The 16,985-nt window shown below is 34.9% G+C and overlaps 1 protein-coding gene across 1 annotated transcript in view; it reads right to left on the reverse strand.

The window, feature by feature from the left end:
* The window catches only part of LOC136863624 (serine-rich adhesin for platelets), a 402,886-nt gene that overhangs the window by 71,410 nt on the left and 314,491 nt on the right, over positions 1-16,985 (reverse strand). Inside the window, exons 17-19 of the mRNA XM_068226021.1 lie at positions 13,457-13,477; positions 12,408-12,608; positions 6,213-6,541 (exon numbers count right to left, since the gene is read on the reverse strand). Coding sequence (XP_068082122.1) covers positions 6,213-6,541; positions 12,408-12,608; positions 13,457-13,477 — 551 coding nt within the window. The remainder of the gene's footprint in view (positions 1-6,212; positions 6,542-12,407; positions 12,609-13,456; positions 13,478-16,985) is intronic.

The raw sequence follows: 16,985 nt of genomic DNA on the forward strand, positions 1-16,985 counted from the left end.
TCGAATATGGGGCAGTGTGTCACAAGTCTAGTCTTTGTTGGCATGGCACACGCTTGTCCTTGAGCAAGTCGGCGAGCTGTTTTCTAACCTGAAGGGGGAGTTCTAGTTGGCTCGGAAAATAAAAATAAAAGTGGAGGAGAGATGAAAATAACTAGAATATGTTCACGTGCGGTCGTATTGGATTAAAAGCAAAGGAAATATTTTAATATCTTTGAGGGCGTGATATGTGTAACTGTGAAGGTGTACTATAATGATATTTGATTGGACAGTGTTAATGATATCACGTGTGAATTGTAATAATTAGTAACGGAATTTACATTTAATTTGAATGGTATACTGGCGGAAAATAATGTAAATTTAATTAATGAAACCGGTAAGAATTTAGTACTTGAACTGACTCTACTTCCTACGACGAGTGGAGTACTACGGTACTTAAAGCGAGTCATACGCATGCACAATCTCACTTCTATCACTTCACTCACTTCTGACTTCTTTCACTTCAGCTTACTTCATCGCAGAACATCAGTGGAGATACTGCCATCGACAGGGATAGTGGATGCATTTCCAGCGTTCAGCTCTTACTTAAAATTTTGCCAGCCTAGACTATAATTAGTGTTTAACCAACAGACGTTGAAAATATCAGATAACAAATAAAAGTACGTGTCTTTCTATAACAACTTGCAGGATTGTGCTCAGGATTTTTCCTAATTTATTCTGTACAAGTTTCAGCAATCATCAGGGAGTGTAACGTGGAAGAGAACCTCTACATTATTCATTGCCAGAAAATGGAAGTTTGTGCCAGATACTACACACATTCCATCATGGCTTACTAAGTCGACGGACCAGCGCTAACACCGGAGAAATGCAAGGATTTCAGCCCTAGAATGTTCGATTGAGGACTCCAGGAGCTCAACATGAAGACTACAGTATAAGTTAAGTCGACAACGTCTTATTTATATCTGTTCTTTGTAGCTCTTTATTTCTACTTATTATTTCTTTGGAGTGGTCTTATAGTTTGTAGACGATTTCTTTTCCACGATATTTCATTGATTATTTCCTAATATGTGAGATAGGACTTGGAACTTAATTCATGTACTTGTTCAGATTCCTGGCCACGTGTTACAGAGTTCTGAAATGATTTTTTTTTTTGGTTGTTGTTTTTTTGCTAGTTATTTTACGTCGCACCGACACAGATAGGTCTTACAGCAACGATGGGGCAGGAAAGGGCTAGGAGTGGGAAGGAAGCGGCCGTGGCCTTAATTAAGGTACAGCCCCAGCATTTGCCCGGTGTGAAAATGGGGAAACCACAGAAAACCATTTTCAGGGCTGCCGACAGTGGGGTTCAAACCTACTATCTCCCGAACTTAAGTGACTGCAGCTATCGAGCTCAGTTCTGAAATGATAGATCAGTTGAAGTTATCCATGTGTTATCGTAACCATCCTTTCTTATTTTGTGAATTTTATTATATTAGTGAGTTGATCTGTGTATTAGGAATTTATCGAGGTAATATTTTTCCAATATTTTTAATATTTTCATTATATTTGGACTTATATTCGTGCCTCGTGGTAATTGTAGCATGTCATCAGGATATTAATTCTGGATTGAGATTATGGATTTATTAGGAGTACATGCACAGTGATATGTAATTATTAATGGTTTATTTAGTCATCAAGACAAATTTAATGGGAATAAGACTTGTTTCTGGACGATAACGGATTTTTACATAATTTTCTGACTACACATTGTGTGAAACGTGGTTGTGATGAATATTAGTCATCATTATAATGTTGTTTTTGTACATGGAATTTATGTGGAATTAGTACATGTGATACGAGTCTTTTGATATTGAATTATCATGTGTTAGTGCAACGATATTTTTTAATACATGATGTTGATCATGGCAGAAAATAGATAATGAATCTTCGAGATTATATGAGGTGTGGTCGCAATAGTAAAGTCTTCCGATGATGATAATAAGTCTATGTTGGTCGATGTACTCCATAATTCAGCCTTAATATTTTGGAATAAGCGTATCCTGATATAACTCATGGAAGTCAATAATTCAAAGTTTCTAATGTATGTGTAAATCTTACTGGAGGACCTTAAATTCGGAAAATAGATTCTCAAATAATTATCCTGATAAGATTATAGTTCGATACCAGGCGAGCTCATTTTTATCGCTAGAATTCGTACTCACGTGGAGACTTCACATTTTCAATGACATTTCTAAATGGACCTACTGGAGAGGGGTGATGTTGATTTGTACATGGATGCGACATGTAGATACTGTAAATATTTCTTCTTTCGGAATTTTCCAGTAGTTAGTTGTAGAATTAGTAAGATTTTCTAAAGATATTTCTTATGCATTTCAGCTGTGATGTGTTGACAGAGGGGATAATCTGTGACACTTTAGTGGAATTTAATTTATAATTTTGGACAGGATTCTCACATCAATGAATTATTTTTGATTTAATGATTTTTTGAGGAGTAATAATGATAATTTCAGTTTCTTATGATGACCACGCGATAGTGAAGTTAGATGTTAGTTCTCACAAGGAGATAAGTGGGAAAGACTTTGAACAGATATACTCGACGTCTCGAATTAACTTTTACAAAAAATAAAGCAGATTCAAAATACAGTTAAATGTTAATAAAAATTTGATGAACATAATTTCACTAATATTTTGATAAAAGAAGTTAACTTGTTAATTTTGAATATTTTATTTCATACACTTTATTAAAATTTAATGTGTTTCCAGATTGTTCGAGGAATTTGATACACCAACCTCATTTTTCAAGAGTAAATAAATTTCAAATTATTTAATTAATGTTAACTAATAAAAAAAAAAAGACTGATAATACTTCTGTTAGAATTGTAGGGTAAGAGAGACAGGCGTACCACCCCATTTGTTAGAATTAGTTTTATGTCACATCAAGATTCAGCAGTAAATTAACTTAATGTAGCGATCATTCCCATAATCATAGATATCAGGATGGCAAAAGTTTTATTTTATTTGAATAAAATATGTTATAAGTTTTCTGAACATCAAATATTCTTATTTTCTGAACCTCATGCCTAATCCTGCCACTTGTATTTATTCAGTCAGTAATCCTGTCGAACTGAACACCCCTGGGTGTCTCTTGTTCACCGGCAGACCTAGTTACGGGTGCAATAGATCAGCTTGAAATGGACACTATATACCAGAATTCTCAGACTGAAGGACTAGCATCATTATTCTCCAAGTTTGTGAAGAAAACTGCTCCTTGATAACTAAAATCTCCGATAACTGGTATAATAACAGAGAAATACCTTGCAAATATTTCACACACACACACACACCCTACTGTAGAACAATGAGTGCCTTGGGATTGTAGTGTTGAGCGCTAGTAAACAAACCATGGCACAGTTTGTTGGCTAGAACGAGTACTATCAAGCAACGCAAGCTTCTAGTACCACTAGATCGTACCGCTCTGGCCATTTAGCCAGTATAATTTAGTATAATGTCTGTATGTGTCTTAGTTTGTTCTAATTTACTTAAAGTATCATATCACATATAACACTTTTTATGGAAGGGTGCGAAGCATTGTACACCTAGTCCCACATCACATTTGGAACTCGTGGTGCGAACATTGCTTTTGCACATTTCATAAGCACACCTCCCTAGTCTCTTCCCTGTACTCTCAATGAAAAGATGATTCTGGCCATCATATCTCAAGCCTTCATTCACACGCCCTTCCCCTGCACGCACTGCTGATGGGTGACTGACTCCCTGTGGCTCAACGCTGAAAGATTTTACGTAGTACTCTCTTGAATTCCAGCCAGGTTGTCCTCGTTCGCCAACGAGCACTAACTAAGGTACCATGCATTCTGGAGAGATACATCAAGAATTCAAAAAAATATGAACCACCACCTTTTCTTGCTTTTTAGTGCCACACGATACCTATTGACATTTTTCTCCACGAGGTCTATTTCTCCCATAAATTTGTTGTACATTTCAATCAGAAAAGGATGCAGAACAGTAACTACTCTCTTGTCAGTGCGAGAGTACCACTTGACTTGATCGATGGGAAAGATAGGATGAGCAGTAGAGGCTACAGTTTACTACACTATTATCATGCCACTGAGCGATGATGATATCATTAATAGTCATGTCATCAACTGTACTCTTTCTGCTGTATATCTTTAGTAGGAATGGGGATTTTGTACACTCTAATAGTTCCTGTCATGGAATAACTACTTTACTTCAGGTAAGAGAGCAGATTCATTCCAGCAAACAAATGATCAAAGAATATTTCAAATGGAAGATTTATTTATATCCCAAGAAAGTTTGTCCAGTTAATTAACCAGCTGAGAACCTGCCCTCCCAAATTTCCTGTCATAATAGTTTCTACTTTGACACATGTTGAAATTTATTAGATATTCCTCCCAAGGATGTTCAGGCACTATACCTTACAACTGAATCTAATCAGTTTGCCCCTGATGAATTCTTTGCAAGGGTGTCATCTGTGATATGTGATCACCAATTCATTGAAGTTTATGCGGCAAATAGGAACACAGTCATTCATGAAACTGTTTTTAATAATAATAATAATAATAATAATAATAATAATAATAATAATAATAATAATAATAATAGTTACTGATTTTACATCCCACAAATTACTTTTACAGTTTTTGAAGATGCCAAGGTGCTGGAATTTTTTCCCCACAGGTGTTCTCTTACATGTCAGTAAGTCTACCAACATGAGGCTGATGTATTTGAGCACCTTCAAATAACACCGGACTGAGCCACAATTGAACATGCCAAGTTGGGTTCAGAATGCCAGCACTCTACCATCTGAGCAACTCAGCCTGGCAAGTTGTTTCTCATTCTTGTGAAAACAGGCCTCACTTCCCAAAGTTTGCCATGCATAATGTAGAAATCAAATTATTTCAAGAAACCTACTGTGGCAAATTCCATTGTAGACCATACAATTTCTCATATCATCAAATGAGTCGCAATAAATACACACCTGGACGCAAATTATAGTCAGATATAATGAAGATTCAAATAAAGCATTTCGAACACTCAGACACCGAGTTCTCTGAGTAATGGGAATAGCTACATCTGGAAAATCAGCACCAGTCATTGGATCTGAAGCAACAGCAACAGGGGAAGATGTGACACTTGCCCAACATTGTCGCCTTCTTCATTCCTTTCATGGTTTAAATATATGATTTCAGCTCCCAAAACTAATTGTCTGTGGTTCAATATATACCAGCCCACCCTCATCCTCATTAGCTGAGTCTTCATTAGAGAAAATATTAAGCACAGGTGGCTTTATGAATATGACATCAATATCATTTTCTTCCTGCCCTATTTTCTCTAAAATTGTTGCCATGCTCAGCTCTCTGAAATAAAGAAGATAATTCTTAGTAAGACCCTACATTTACTGAACTACTCCCTCCACCCAGCTAAAGAAATATTAGCACAGTCATGAAATTATCAGCTTGTATGCCAAGCATAACTTTGTAATAAGAGAAAAGATGCATAAGAAGAAAGTACGTTGAGCATTATTTTTGTCTATGGCCCAAACACACAAAGGACTGATGAATTGCATAAGGAATTGAAATATATAGATAGAAGCCAGGCAATCACTGTTAATTAGAAGGCAAAGAATGAAAAAACCACTCCTTCCTTGGCAAATAAGCATGCAATTCACATATCTCCAACAAGAAACTGTCCCACAGAGCAATATAATTTGGAAAGGTTACTGCATTACCATAGGACATTTATGGATTTTAAGGTACAGCCCCAACATTTTCCTGGTGCAGAAATGGGAAACCATGCAAAACCATTTTCAGGGCTGTCCGTGGTGTGGTTTGAACTTGCCATCTCCCGAATGCAACAGCTACATATCACCAGCAATTGCAGTGACCATATCAGCACTATTATTTAATCAATTACTGACAATAATTTGAGTGATTAATGAAGTAAATTTAACACTGATTCATAAATTTTAAAGATTTCCCCTTTTCACCTATTTTTGCTTTTTCATTACAAATTCTGAATAAAATGAAATTTACATAAAGATTCAAATATAACTTTTGGTATTAGAATGTACTAGTTTACATATTTCAAGTAGAATCAATAGAAAGTAATGCTTTACAAGATATTGGTTAAATTAACCAGTCTTACAAATACTATAGGTAAGCATCCAAAATACTCACAGGTCACTCCTGCTGATTGTGGGCCTTAGTGGACTAGATGCTGGACGTTTGATGCTCCGAGGCAGAATTGAAGAGTTGGGAGGTGATACAGGAGCCAAAATAGTAGTTGGTTTGCTATTGTTGGCTAAGAATACACCCTGGACCTTGCCACAACTTGGCTTTACATTTGTAGGAGAAAACGTAGACTGCATTTTATTGCTGGGCGAGAATACAACCTGCACTTTGGTGCTATTTGGTGAAAACATGGGATTGGAAATTTTATTTCCAGTTGGAGACATCCCCAATCGTGGAGATATATCCCCACATGGTAAAACAGTCTGTGTCCCAACCTGGAAAAAAGAAAGAAAAAAGAAAAGAAAAATCAAACTATTAATATTAAGTGAGAATTCATAAGTCCTACAATTTTACATGGAGACCAAACCACATTCATAACTTCAATCTATGCCTTAAATTTGAGTAAATGCTGGAGATAAGAGTATCACAATGATAAATCCATGGAAACAGAATTAAACTCAAATTAAAAATGGTAAGTAAGTAAGTAAGTAAGTAAGTAAGTAAGTAAGTAAGTAAGTAAGTAAGTAAGTAAGTAAGTAAGTAAGTAAGTAAGTAAGTAAGTAAGTAAGTAAGTAAGTAAGTAAGTAAGTAAGTAAGTAAGTAAGTAAGTAAGTAAGTAAGTAAGTAAGTAAGTAAGTAAGTAAGTAAGTAAGTAAGTAAGTAAGTAAGTAAGTAAGTAAGTAAGTAAGTAAGTAAGTAAGTAAGTAAGTAAGTAAGTAAGTAAGTAAGTAAGTAAGTAAGTAAGTAAGTAAGTAAGTAAGTAAGTAAGTAAGTAAGTAAGTAAGTAAGTAAGTAAGTAAGTAAGTAAGTAAGTAAGTAAGTAAGTAAGTAAGTAAGTAAGTAAGTAAGTAAGTAAGTAAGTAAGTAAGTAAGTAAGTAAGTAAGTAAGTAAGTAAGTAAGTAAGTAAGTAAGTAAGTAAGTAAGTAAGTAAGTAAGTAAGTAAGTAAGTAAGTAAGTAAGTAAGTAAGTAAGTAAGTAAGTAAGTAAGTAAGTAAGTAAGTAAGTAAGTAAGTAAGTAAGTAAGTAAGTAAGTAAGTAAGTAAGTAAGTAAGTAAGTAAGTAAGTAAGTAAGTAAGTAAGTAAGTAAGTAAGTAAGTAAGTAAGTAAGTAAGTAAGTAAGTAAGTAAGTAAGTAAGTAAGTAAGTAAGTAAGTAAGTAAGTAAGTAAGTAAGTAAGTAAGTAAGTAAGTAAGTAAGTAAGTAAGTAAGTAAGTAAGTAAGTAAGTAAGTAAGTAAGTAAGTAAGTAAGTAAGTAAGTAAGTAAGTAAGTAAGTAAGTAAGTAAGTAAGTAAGTAAGTAAGTAAGTAAGTAAGTAAGTAAGTAAGTAAGTAAGTAAGTAAGTAAGTAAGTAAGTAAGTAAGTAAGTAAGTAAGTAAGTAAGTAAGTAAGTAAGTAAGTAAGTAAGTAAGTAAGTAAGTAAGTAAGTAAGTAAGTAAGTAAGTAAGTAAGTAAGTAAGTAAGTAAGTAAGTAAGTAAGTAAGTAAGTAAGTAAGTAAGTAAGTAAGTAAGTAAGTAAGTAAGTAAGTAAGTAAGTAAGTAAGTAAGTAAGTAAGTAAGTAAGTAAGTAAGTAAGTAAGTAAGTAAGTAAGTAAGTAAGTAAGTAAGTAAGTAAGTAAGTAAGTAAGTAAGTAAGTAAGTAAGTAAGTAAGTAAGTAAGTAAGTAAGTAAGTAAGTAAGTAAGTAAGTAAGTAAGTAAGTAAGTAAGTAAGTAAGTAAGTAAGTAAGTAAGTAAGTAAGTAAGTAAGTAAGTAAGTAAGTAAGTAAGTAAGTAAGTAAGTAAGTAAGTAAGTAAGTAAGTAAGTAAGTAAGTAAGTAAGTAAGTAAGTAAGTAAGTAAGTAAGTAAGTAAGTAAGTAAGTAAGTAAGTAAGTAAGTAAGTAAGTAAGTAAGTAAGTAAGTAAGTAAGTAAGTAAGTAAGTAAGTAAGTAAGTAAGTAAGTAAGTAAGTAAGTAAGTAAGTAAGTAAGTAAGTAAGTAAGTAAGTAAGTAAGTAAGTAAGTAAGTAAGTAAGTAAGTAAGTAAGTAAGTAAGTAAGTAAGTAAGTAAGTAAGTAAGTAAGTAAGTAAGTAAGTAAGTAAGTAAGTAAGTAAGTAAGTAAGTAAGTAAGTAAGTAAGTAAGTAAGTAAGTAAGTAAGTAAGTAAGTAAGTAAGTAAGTAAGTAAGTAAGTAAGTAAGTAAGTAAGTAAGTAAGTAAGTAAGTAAGTAAGTAAGTAAGTAAGTAAGTAAGTAAGTAAGTAAGTAAGTAAGTAAGTAAGTAAGTAAGTAAGTAAGTAAGTAAGTAAGTAAGTAAGTAAGTAAGTAAGTAAGTAAGTAAGTAAGTAAGTAAGTAAGTAAGTAAGTAAGTAAGTAAGTAAGTAAGTAAGTAAGTAAGTAAGTAAGTAAGTAAGTAAGTAAGTAAGTAAGTAAGTAAGTAAGTAAGTAAGTAAGTAAGTAAGTAAGTAAGTACACTCAACTCTCGATTTACCGTAATTGGATCAACCGCGTTGCGGCTTAACCGCGATATTAAAAACATTATAAAAATGCACGAGGGTTAGGAGTTACAGTAATACAGAATTACAAAGTGTTAGGATAATATTGCTGAGCCATAATGGTAGCAGGAGTGGTGCAACCTTGACGTTATTTGTAGCTGGTGTGTCACCGAACGCAAGCACCTGCTCTACTCCACACGCCCCTACTCTCAATCATTGTCTTGCTTTTGTTCAGTGCAGTTCAGGTCGCAAACAATGGCAACAAGACAGAAGCGTGTCGTTATGACGATTCAACAGAAGTTGGATATTGTACAAGATACAGAACGAGGTTCTACCATTAAACAGGTGTGTGTCCAATATAACGTCTGTGATTCTACCGTGTGGGATATTTTACAAATCAAGACAAACTTCTATCATTTGCTTGTTCGTCCGATGCAAACAGTTGTATGACAAACCAAAAAACTATGAAAAAATCTACGTTTGAGGAGCTTGACCAATGCATGTTGGAGTGATTTTCACAGCAGCGAGCTCAAGGAACTCCAGTATCAGGACCGATCTGTATGACTAAAATGAAGTTTTTTTCTAAGCTCTTGGGATGGAGGGTGATTCTGATGAGTCATCCAGAGGGTAAACAGTGACATGGCATCCATGATGTCAGTGTAAAAGGCAAGTTACAGTTCAATTCGGATTTTGAAAAAATTTTCTGGATGAGGGTTTGGTCCCAGAACAAATTTTAATGCGGATGAGTCTGGCCTATATTGGAAATGCCTACCAACCCGTACACTTGCTTTCAAACAGGAGCGTTGTGCATCAGGCTATAAAGCATCTAAAGAAAGGATGGCGATTGTGACCTACGTGAACACAACGGGAACTCGTAAATTACCTTTACTCATCATTGGAAAAGCGAAAAACCTCACTCTTTCAAAAGGTACAAAGGCCAAAAATTGATCTGTTGTGTACAAGAACCAAAAGTCTGCTTGGATGAACAGTGAAATTTTTAAACTGTGATTTGACAATAACTTCGTCAATCAATCAATCAATCAATCAATCAATCAATCAATCAATCAATCAATCAATCATTACTGATCTGCATTTAGGGCAGTCGCCCAGGTGGCAGATTCCCTATCTGTTTTTTTCCTAGCCTTTTCTTAAAAGATCACAAAGAAATTGGAAAATTATTGAACATTTCCCTTGGTAAGTTATTCCAATCCCTAACTCCCCTTCCTATAAACGAATATTTGCTCCAATTTGTCCCCTTGAATTCCAACTTTATCTTTATACTGTGATCTTTCCTACTTTTAAAGACACCACTCAAACTTACTCGCCTACTGATGTCCTCCCATGCCATCTCTCCACTGACAGCTCGGAACATACCACTTAATCAAGCAGCTTGTCTCCTTTCTCCCAGGTCTTCTCAGCCCAAACTTTGCAAAATTTTTGTAACGCTACTCTTTTGTTGGAAATCACCCAGAACAAATCAAGCTGCTTTTATTTGGATTTTTTCCAGTACTTGAATCAAGTAATCCTGGTGAGGGTCCCATACACTGGAACCATACTCTAGTTGGGGTCTTACCAGAGACTTATATGCCCTCTCCTTTACATCCTTACTGCAACCCCAAATACCCTCATAACCATGTGCAGATATCTGTACCCTTTATTTACAATCATATTTATGTGATTACCCCAATGAAGGTCTTTTCTTATATTAACACCTAGGTACTTACAATGATCCCCAAAAGGAACTTTCACCCCATCAACACAGTAATTAAAACTGAGAGGACTTTTCCTATTTGTGAAACTCACAACCTGACTTTTAACCCCGTTTATCATCATACCATTGCCCACGGTCCACCTAACAATACTATCGAGGTCACCCTGCAGCCGCTCACAATCTTGTAACTTATTTATTACTCTGTTCAAAATAACATCATCTGCAAACAGCCTTATCTCTGATTCCACTTCTTTACACGTATCATTGATATATATAAGAAAACATAAAGGTCCAATAATACTGCCTTGAGGAATTACCCTCTTAATTATTACAGGGTCAGATAAAGCTTCGCCTACTCTAATTCTCAGAGTTCTATTTTCTAGAAATATAGCCACCCATTCAGTCACTCATTTTTCTAGTCCAATAGCACTCATTTTTGCCAGTAGTCTTCCATGATCTACCCTATCAAACGCCTTAGATAGGTCAATCGCAATACAGTCCATTTGGCCTCCTGAATCCAGGATGTCTGCTATATCTTGCTGAAATCCTACAAGCTGAGCTTCAGTGGAATAACCTTTCCTAAACCCAAACTGCCTTCTGTCAAACCAGTTATTAATTTTGCAAACATGTCTAATATAATCAGAAAGAATGCTTTTCCAAAGCTTACATACAATGCATGTCAAACTGACTGGCCTGTAATTTTCAGCTTTATGTCTATCACCCTTTCCTTTATACACAGGGGCTACTATAGCAACTCTCCATTCATTTGGTATAGCTCCTTCAACCAAACAATAATAAAATACGTATTTCAGATATGGTACTATATCCCAACCCATTGCCTTTAGTATATCCCCAGAAATCTTATCAATTCCAGCTGCTTTTCTAGTTTTCAAATTTGGTATCTTACTGTAAATGTCATTGTTACCATAGGTAAATTTTAATACTTTATTCACATCCCCTATCTGGACATCTGGACATTATCCTTGTAACCAACAATCTTTACATACTGCTGACTGAATACTTCTGCCTTTTGAAGATCCTCGCATACACATTCCCCTTGTTCATTTAATGATTCCTCGAATGTCCTTCTTTGAACCTGTTTCTGCCTTAAAGTACCTATACATACCCTTTCATTTTTCACTAAAATTTGCATGACCACCAATTATGCTTGCCATTATGTTACCTTAGCTGACTTCTTTGCTATATTCAATTTCCTAGTAAGTTCCTTCAATTTCTCCTTACTTCCATAATCATTTCTAACTCTGTTTCGCTCCAACCTGCACCTCCTTCTTAGTCTCTCTACTTCTCTGTTATAATATAGTGGATCTTTACCATTCCTTACCACCTTTAAAGGTACAAACCTATTTTCACATTCCTCAACAATTGCTTTAAACCCATCCCAGAGTCTGTTTACATTTTTATTCACCATTTTCCAGCGATCATAGTTACTTTTTAAAAACTCCCTTATGCCTGTTTTATCAGCCATATGGTACTGCCTAATAGTCCTAATTTTAATACCTTCCTTTCTTTCACATTTATTTTTAACTTCATCCCCAAAGTTCGTGAATATTTAAAGTAAAATGGACTCTCGGAAAAGGCCATTCTTTCGATGCATAACACGTCCTCACACCCAAATCAAACTATTTTAAAAAATCAGCAGAGGGCAATATTTATGCAAAATTTTTGCCTCCAAATGTCACTGCAATAATCTAACCTATGGACCAGGGTATAATATCTGCACTTAAAACAAATTATCGGTCATCTCTTCCTCAAAAGAGGATTGAACAGGGCAATGATCTCAAAACATTTTGGAAATTTATATTTCTCAATGCTATTTATGAGATTCATTCAGCTCGGGAAAAAACAAAACCATGTTCAATTGTGCGGTCTTTTAAAAGAATCATCCTAGATATGTCTGAAGACAAAGGATTTCTCGGATTTGATGAAGCCGATACAGTTAGTACAGTGACTGAAGCAGTAAGAAATGTCCCATGTGGAGAGGAAGTTGACAAGGCAATATTTGTAATTGGTTCAATTGTGACCAGAAGGTCCAAGGCTATGAAGAGCTGACAGACAAACAGATTGTTGACAAAGTAAGGGGCAAGGAGGGAGCAGGAAGTGAAAATGATGAGGAAGGGGAAACAGCTGCTCGCACTGCGTAAGCACTAAAACAGTTACGCGTGGTGCTGCCTTGGCAAATGTTGAGTCATTGCTGGAGTACATCGAGGGTCAGGACGATGTTATCACCGAAAAACTTGTTTTGAGAAACTTGAGATGCAAAATAAAGAAAAAGTGTTTCTCGGCACAAAACCAGAGAACTATGATTATTTTCAGAAACAGTAAGGTTAGGTAGTCTGAATATTTTTCTTAGCCTTATTGGTTTCAGTGAAAAGTGCTGTTTATTTTTCCATTTATTAATTGTGCTAAGTGATAATTTTACTGCAGCGTATTGGGTAAGTTAACAAAAAACAATACAGTAGTATCATTTATTATCATGTTAATTGTACTTTCAGTCCGCCTGTTCTATTTTAACTTTTTGCGGCTTAACCACGATTTTACTTATCCGGGAAGCCTTAATCTTACATTATCGCAGTTAATCGAGAGTTGAGTGTAAGTAAGTAAAGGGCATTATAACCAAACTTGATCTTATATGCCAGTATATCAGTATATATCAGTATCATATATCTTACTTCCCTCAATATTTTAACTACCTTTTTGACAAGCCATTCTATTCAGAGGTATGGGCAACATCAATGTATCTCTTTCTTGAAGACTACAATAATGGTACATTAAGCTGTCGCATAAATATCATATGAAAGCCATATGTATTACAAACAAATTAACTTTTTAATACCGAAAGGTCTCCTCTAAGTCTACTCTGAAATTAACAAAATATTTCTTTGTAAGAGCCTACATTTAGTGAACAACCCCCTCCACCCAGCTAAAGAAATCATAACAGTGGAAATTTTATTTCCAGTTGGGGACATCGCCAATCATGGTGATATATTCTCACAGTAAAAGTCTGTGTCCCAACCTGGGGGGGGGGGGGGGGGGGAAGAGGAAACTATTATTAGTGAGAATTCATGCGAAAAAGATGTTGGTTTGACACCATTTCATTTTACCGGATGGCAGAGAAACCTGTTGGGTGACCTACGGCAGAGTTTTAATTAATTTTATTGGGTAAACACCAAAAGTGTCATCAGAGAATTATATCATGCGAACATCACGCGCTATGGAGCGTCGAATGGAGTTTTATTCTGTCTTTCAAAAATCTGCTGCCTCTGTCAGGTTTGAACCTGAGTTATCTTCTTCCCGGCCTTCTACCAATTTGCTGGGTTGGGCTCTTTGTGCAGATTTAGCTCAGTTTTTCTACTGGATGCCTTCCCGGTCCCAACCCTATGTGGAAGGCAGTATTCAGTATTGTGTGTTTTTGTGGTGGTTTGTAGCGTGAGTGTTGTATGCAAATGAAGATATGAATTAAGACAGATACGAGCAACTAGTTCCTGAGCTAGAGGAATTAACTATATGAAGTTAAAATCCTTGAGCCAGCCGCGAATCAAACCCAGGTACATCTGAACTGAGGGCCAGTATGCCTACCATTCAGCCAAGGAGCCTGACAAGTTCTAACCTGAGTACTATGTATAAATGACAATCTTGGCATACCAAAAGGGAAATCAATCATAAAACATATTTAAGGCAAGGAACTGAAAAAGTGAAAACTGTTGGAGTTGAAATCCGAATACCTCACTCTATAGATAGGTGCATCAACAGTGATTCTCATGTGCGAGGACCATCCTAGTGGATTTGGCCGATGCATCCATCTAGGCATAGGTTTTTGTCCCAAGGGTAGTGACATTTCAATCTCTTTTGCCTTTCATAATTACTGCTTAATGGAAGTTTCACTCCTTGAGTCATTTCTAGGACATTTAAATATACTTTGATACAACACTGATACAAATATTAGCATCAAAATTAGTTCTATGCAATGATCTTAGCTAGTCAATGGGCCTTCCCTATGGTAGCATGTCTTCTCTCAAGCTTTGATATGACATAGAGCTTCATAACTAATTACTGGACTTACAATAAGAGAAAGTGCTATAGAGGGACATTTTGGATGAAACTGTAATAGCTCATCAGATAAAATATTGTCTCTTACAAAAATTCAATGCTCTCTATGAAGAAAATGATTCAGTGGTCTATAAAGTAAGTAAAATTACAATGAAAAGAAGGATAAGCTATCTGATTTTAAATTCACAAGCAAACTACATGCGATTAAAAATGGAAGTCAAGCAAGTTGCAACAGTAGAGAAGACTTAATTCTATTGGACATTTAGACAAAACGTGTGGGAGATGTAGTCTGGTCTGCGTGGGGAGAAAGACCATTTTTATCTAGTATTTAGCTGCTCTTGTAAGCTTCTATTAACAAATAAATGAATGATGATGATGATGATGATGATGAGTTTTTAATACTCTTCCACTTGTTTTCACATTTAAACCCTCTTAATTGCCAACTGTCTGCACAAGGATTTAATCCTGCAACCTTGAATATAGAAGACTAGCACTTCAACCAATTATGCTATGCAGCTGCTCGTGATTAATGCAGTTAATTACACATCCAGACAAAAATATGCCATTCAACAAAATGGAACATAATTTTCAGGAATTGATTAAGCCTTACCGGTACCGTAAATAAAATTAAAGAATATCACAACTCAGTCAACTCACACATGAAGGGGTGCATGAGATTCCACAGGGAGGCAGGATGTTCTATATTTCTTGCAGTTCTCTTTGAGAGTCCTGTCCACTAATGCCATTAACAGTGCTGCTGAGATGGTGTACAAGTAATTCAATATGATTATGAAACACTACATTCTCTTCAACTTTTAGACATCCTCTGCTGAGGGTGAGCTTCTTCCATACTTTTCCAATGTTTCAGAAAACAAACCCTAGATCAGCTTGATGCAAGTGTGTAATGGACCAGTATAACTTGGAAACAATTCTCTAAACCCATGGGTAAATAGTGAAAATCTTGAGTTCGATTAGTAGGTGTTGTTGTTATTATTATTATTATTATTATTATTATTATTATTATTATTATTATTATTATTATTATTATTATTATTATTATTATGACTTGTGAGGTGTGACTATATACAATTTATGAAGTTGTTTATGTCTATTATTATTATTATCTACATAGTTATGTATGACAGGTTGTCAGTATGGACTTTATTTGATATAATAATACTTAATAATACTTTATTAATGGCAATACCATTTTACATAACAGTAGAGAAGAATAAACAAAACAAAGCACACTAAAAAGAAAGTTCAATGGAGTATAAGTAGAAAAATATGTACAGATATATACACAGGTTATATTACAAGTAATCACAGGAAAATAATAGTCAATTCTGGAGATTATGTAAGTGATTTCTAAATTTTGACAATGAGCAGTTAAACATATCAATATCCACTTTGTTTAGAGATCTTGACATTCGTTCAATTGGCCCATTGAATGCGTAGTTAGATCTATGCCAATTTGTAGACAAAGTATTCTTGAACCTTGTGCGTCTGTCTGGTACATGTACGTTAATTTTTGCAAGGAGTTGTTGACAATTCACCAAGTAATGAAGCAATTTAAAAATGAAGAGTGTATCCAATAATTTACGGTGTTGTGACAGGCTATGCAGATTTAAGGACTGTTGTAGGGATGCATAATCAACAATATCATATGAGAATCCTGTTCTAAATGAATATAAATGAAGAAATTTATGTTGTATTGAATCTAATCTATGGATAGAGGTCTGATGAGAAGGGTTCCAAACAGGTGTACAGTATTCTAGTATAGGGTGTACCATAGATACATACAGCAATCGATAGGTAACTAAGTTTGAAAATTCTCTAGAATATCTAGTAATGCAACCCAATCTTTGAAATGCTTTCTTACAAATATTTTCAATATGTTCCTTAAACGATAGGTTATAACTGAATAAAACACCAAGGTCATTAACTTGTCATTAACTCATTAACAGGAGTTAGAATGTTGTTATTACTAAATTTGTACTGAAATGATATTTTCTTCTTGTTTTTAAAAAACAATATTATTTTACATTTCTCATTATTAAGTTCCAACTCATTTTGAATACAGTACTTTTCCAGATGATGTAAATCTTCTTGAAGTTTTAAACAATCAAGTGGACAATTAATTTGCATAAAATTTTTTGCATCGTTGGCAAACAAAATCAAATCAGAATTCTTAAGTATATTTTTAATGTCATTTATGTAGAGAGTAAAAAGTAAGGGCGCAAGGTGAGACCCTTGAGGAACTCCACTGGTAACAATAATAGGCGCAGAAAAATGATTCCTTATTTTAACAATCTGCAGGCAATTTTTAAGATACGATTCAAACCATGAGATGAGAGGCCCATTAATTCCATAGCTTGTTAGAGTTTGCAGCAAGATATCGTGGTCGACAGTGTCAAAAGCTTTTGAGAAGTCTGTATAAATGCAGTCCACTTGGGAGTGGTTCTCTATTGCAT

Source organism: Anabrus simplex, chromosome 2 (genome assembly GCF_040414725.1).
Source record: "Anabrus simplex isolate iqAnaSimp1 chromosome 2, ASM4041472v1, whole genome shotgun sequence".
In the NCBI taxonomy this organism is placed as follows: Eukaryota; Metazoa; Arthropoda; class Insecta; order Orthoptera; family Tettigoniidae; genus Anabrus; species Anabrus simplex.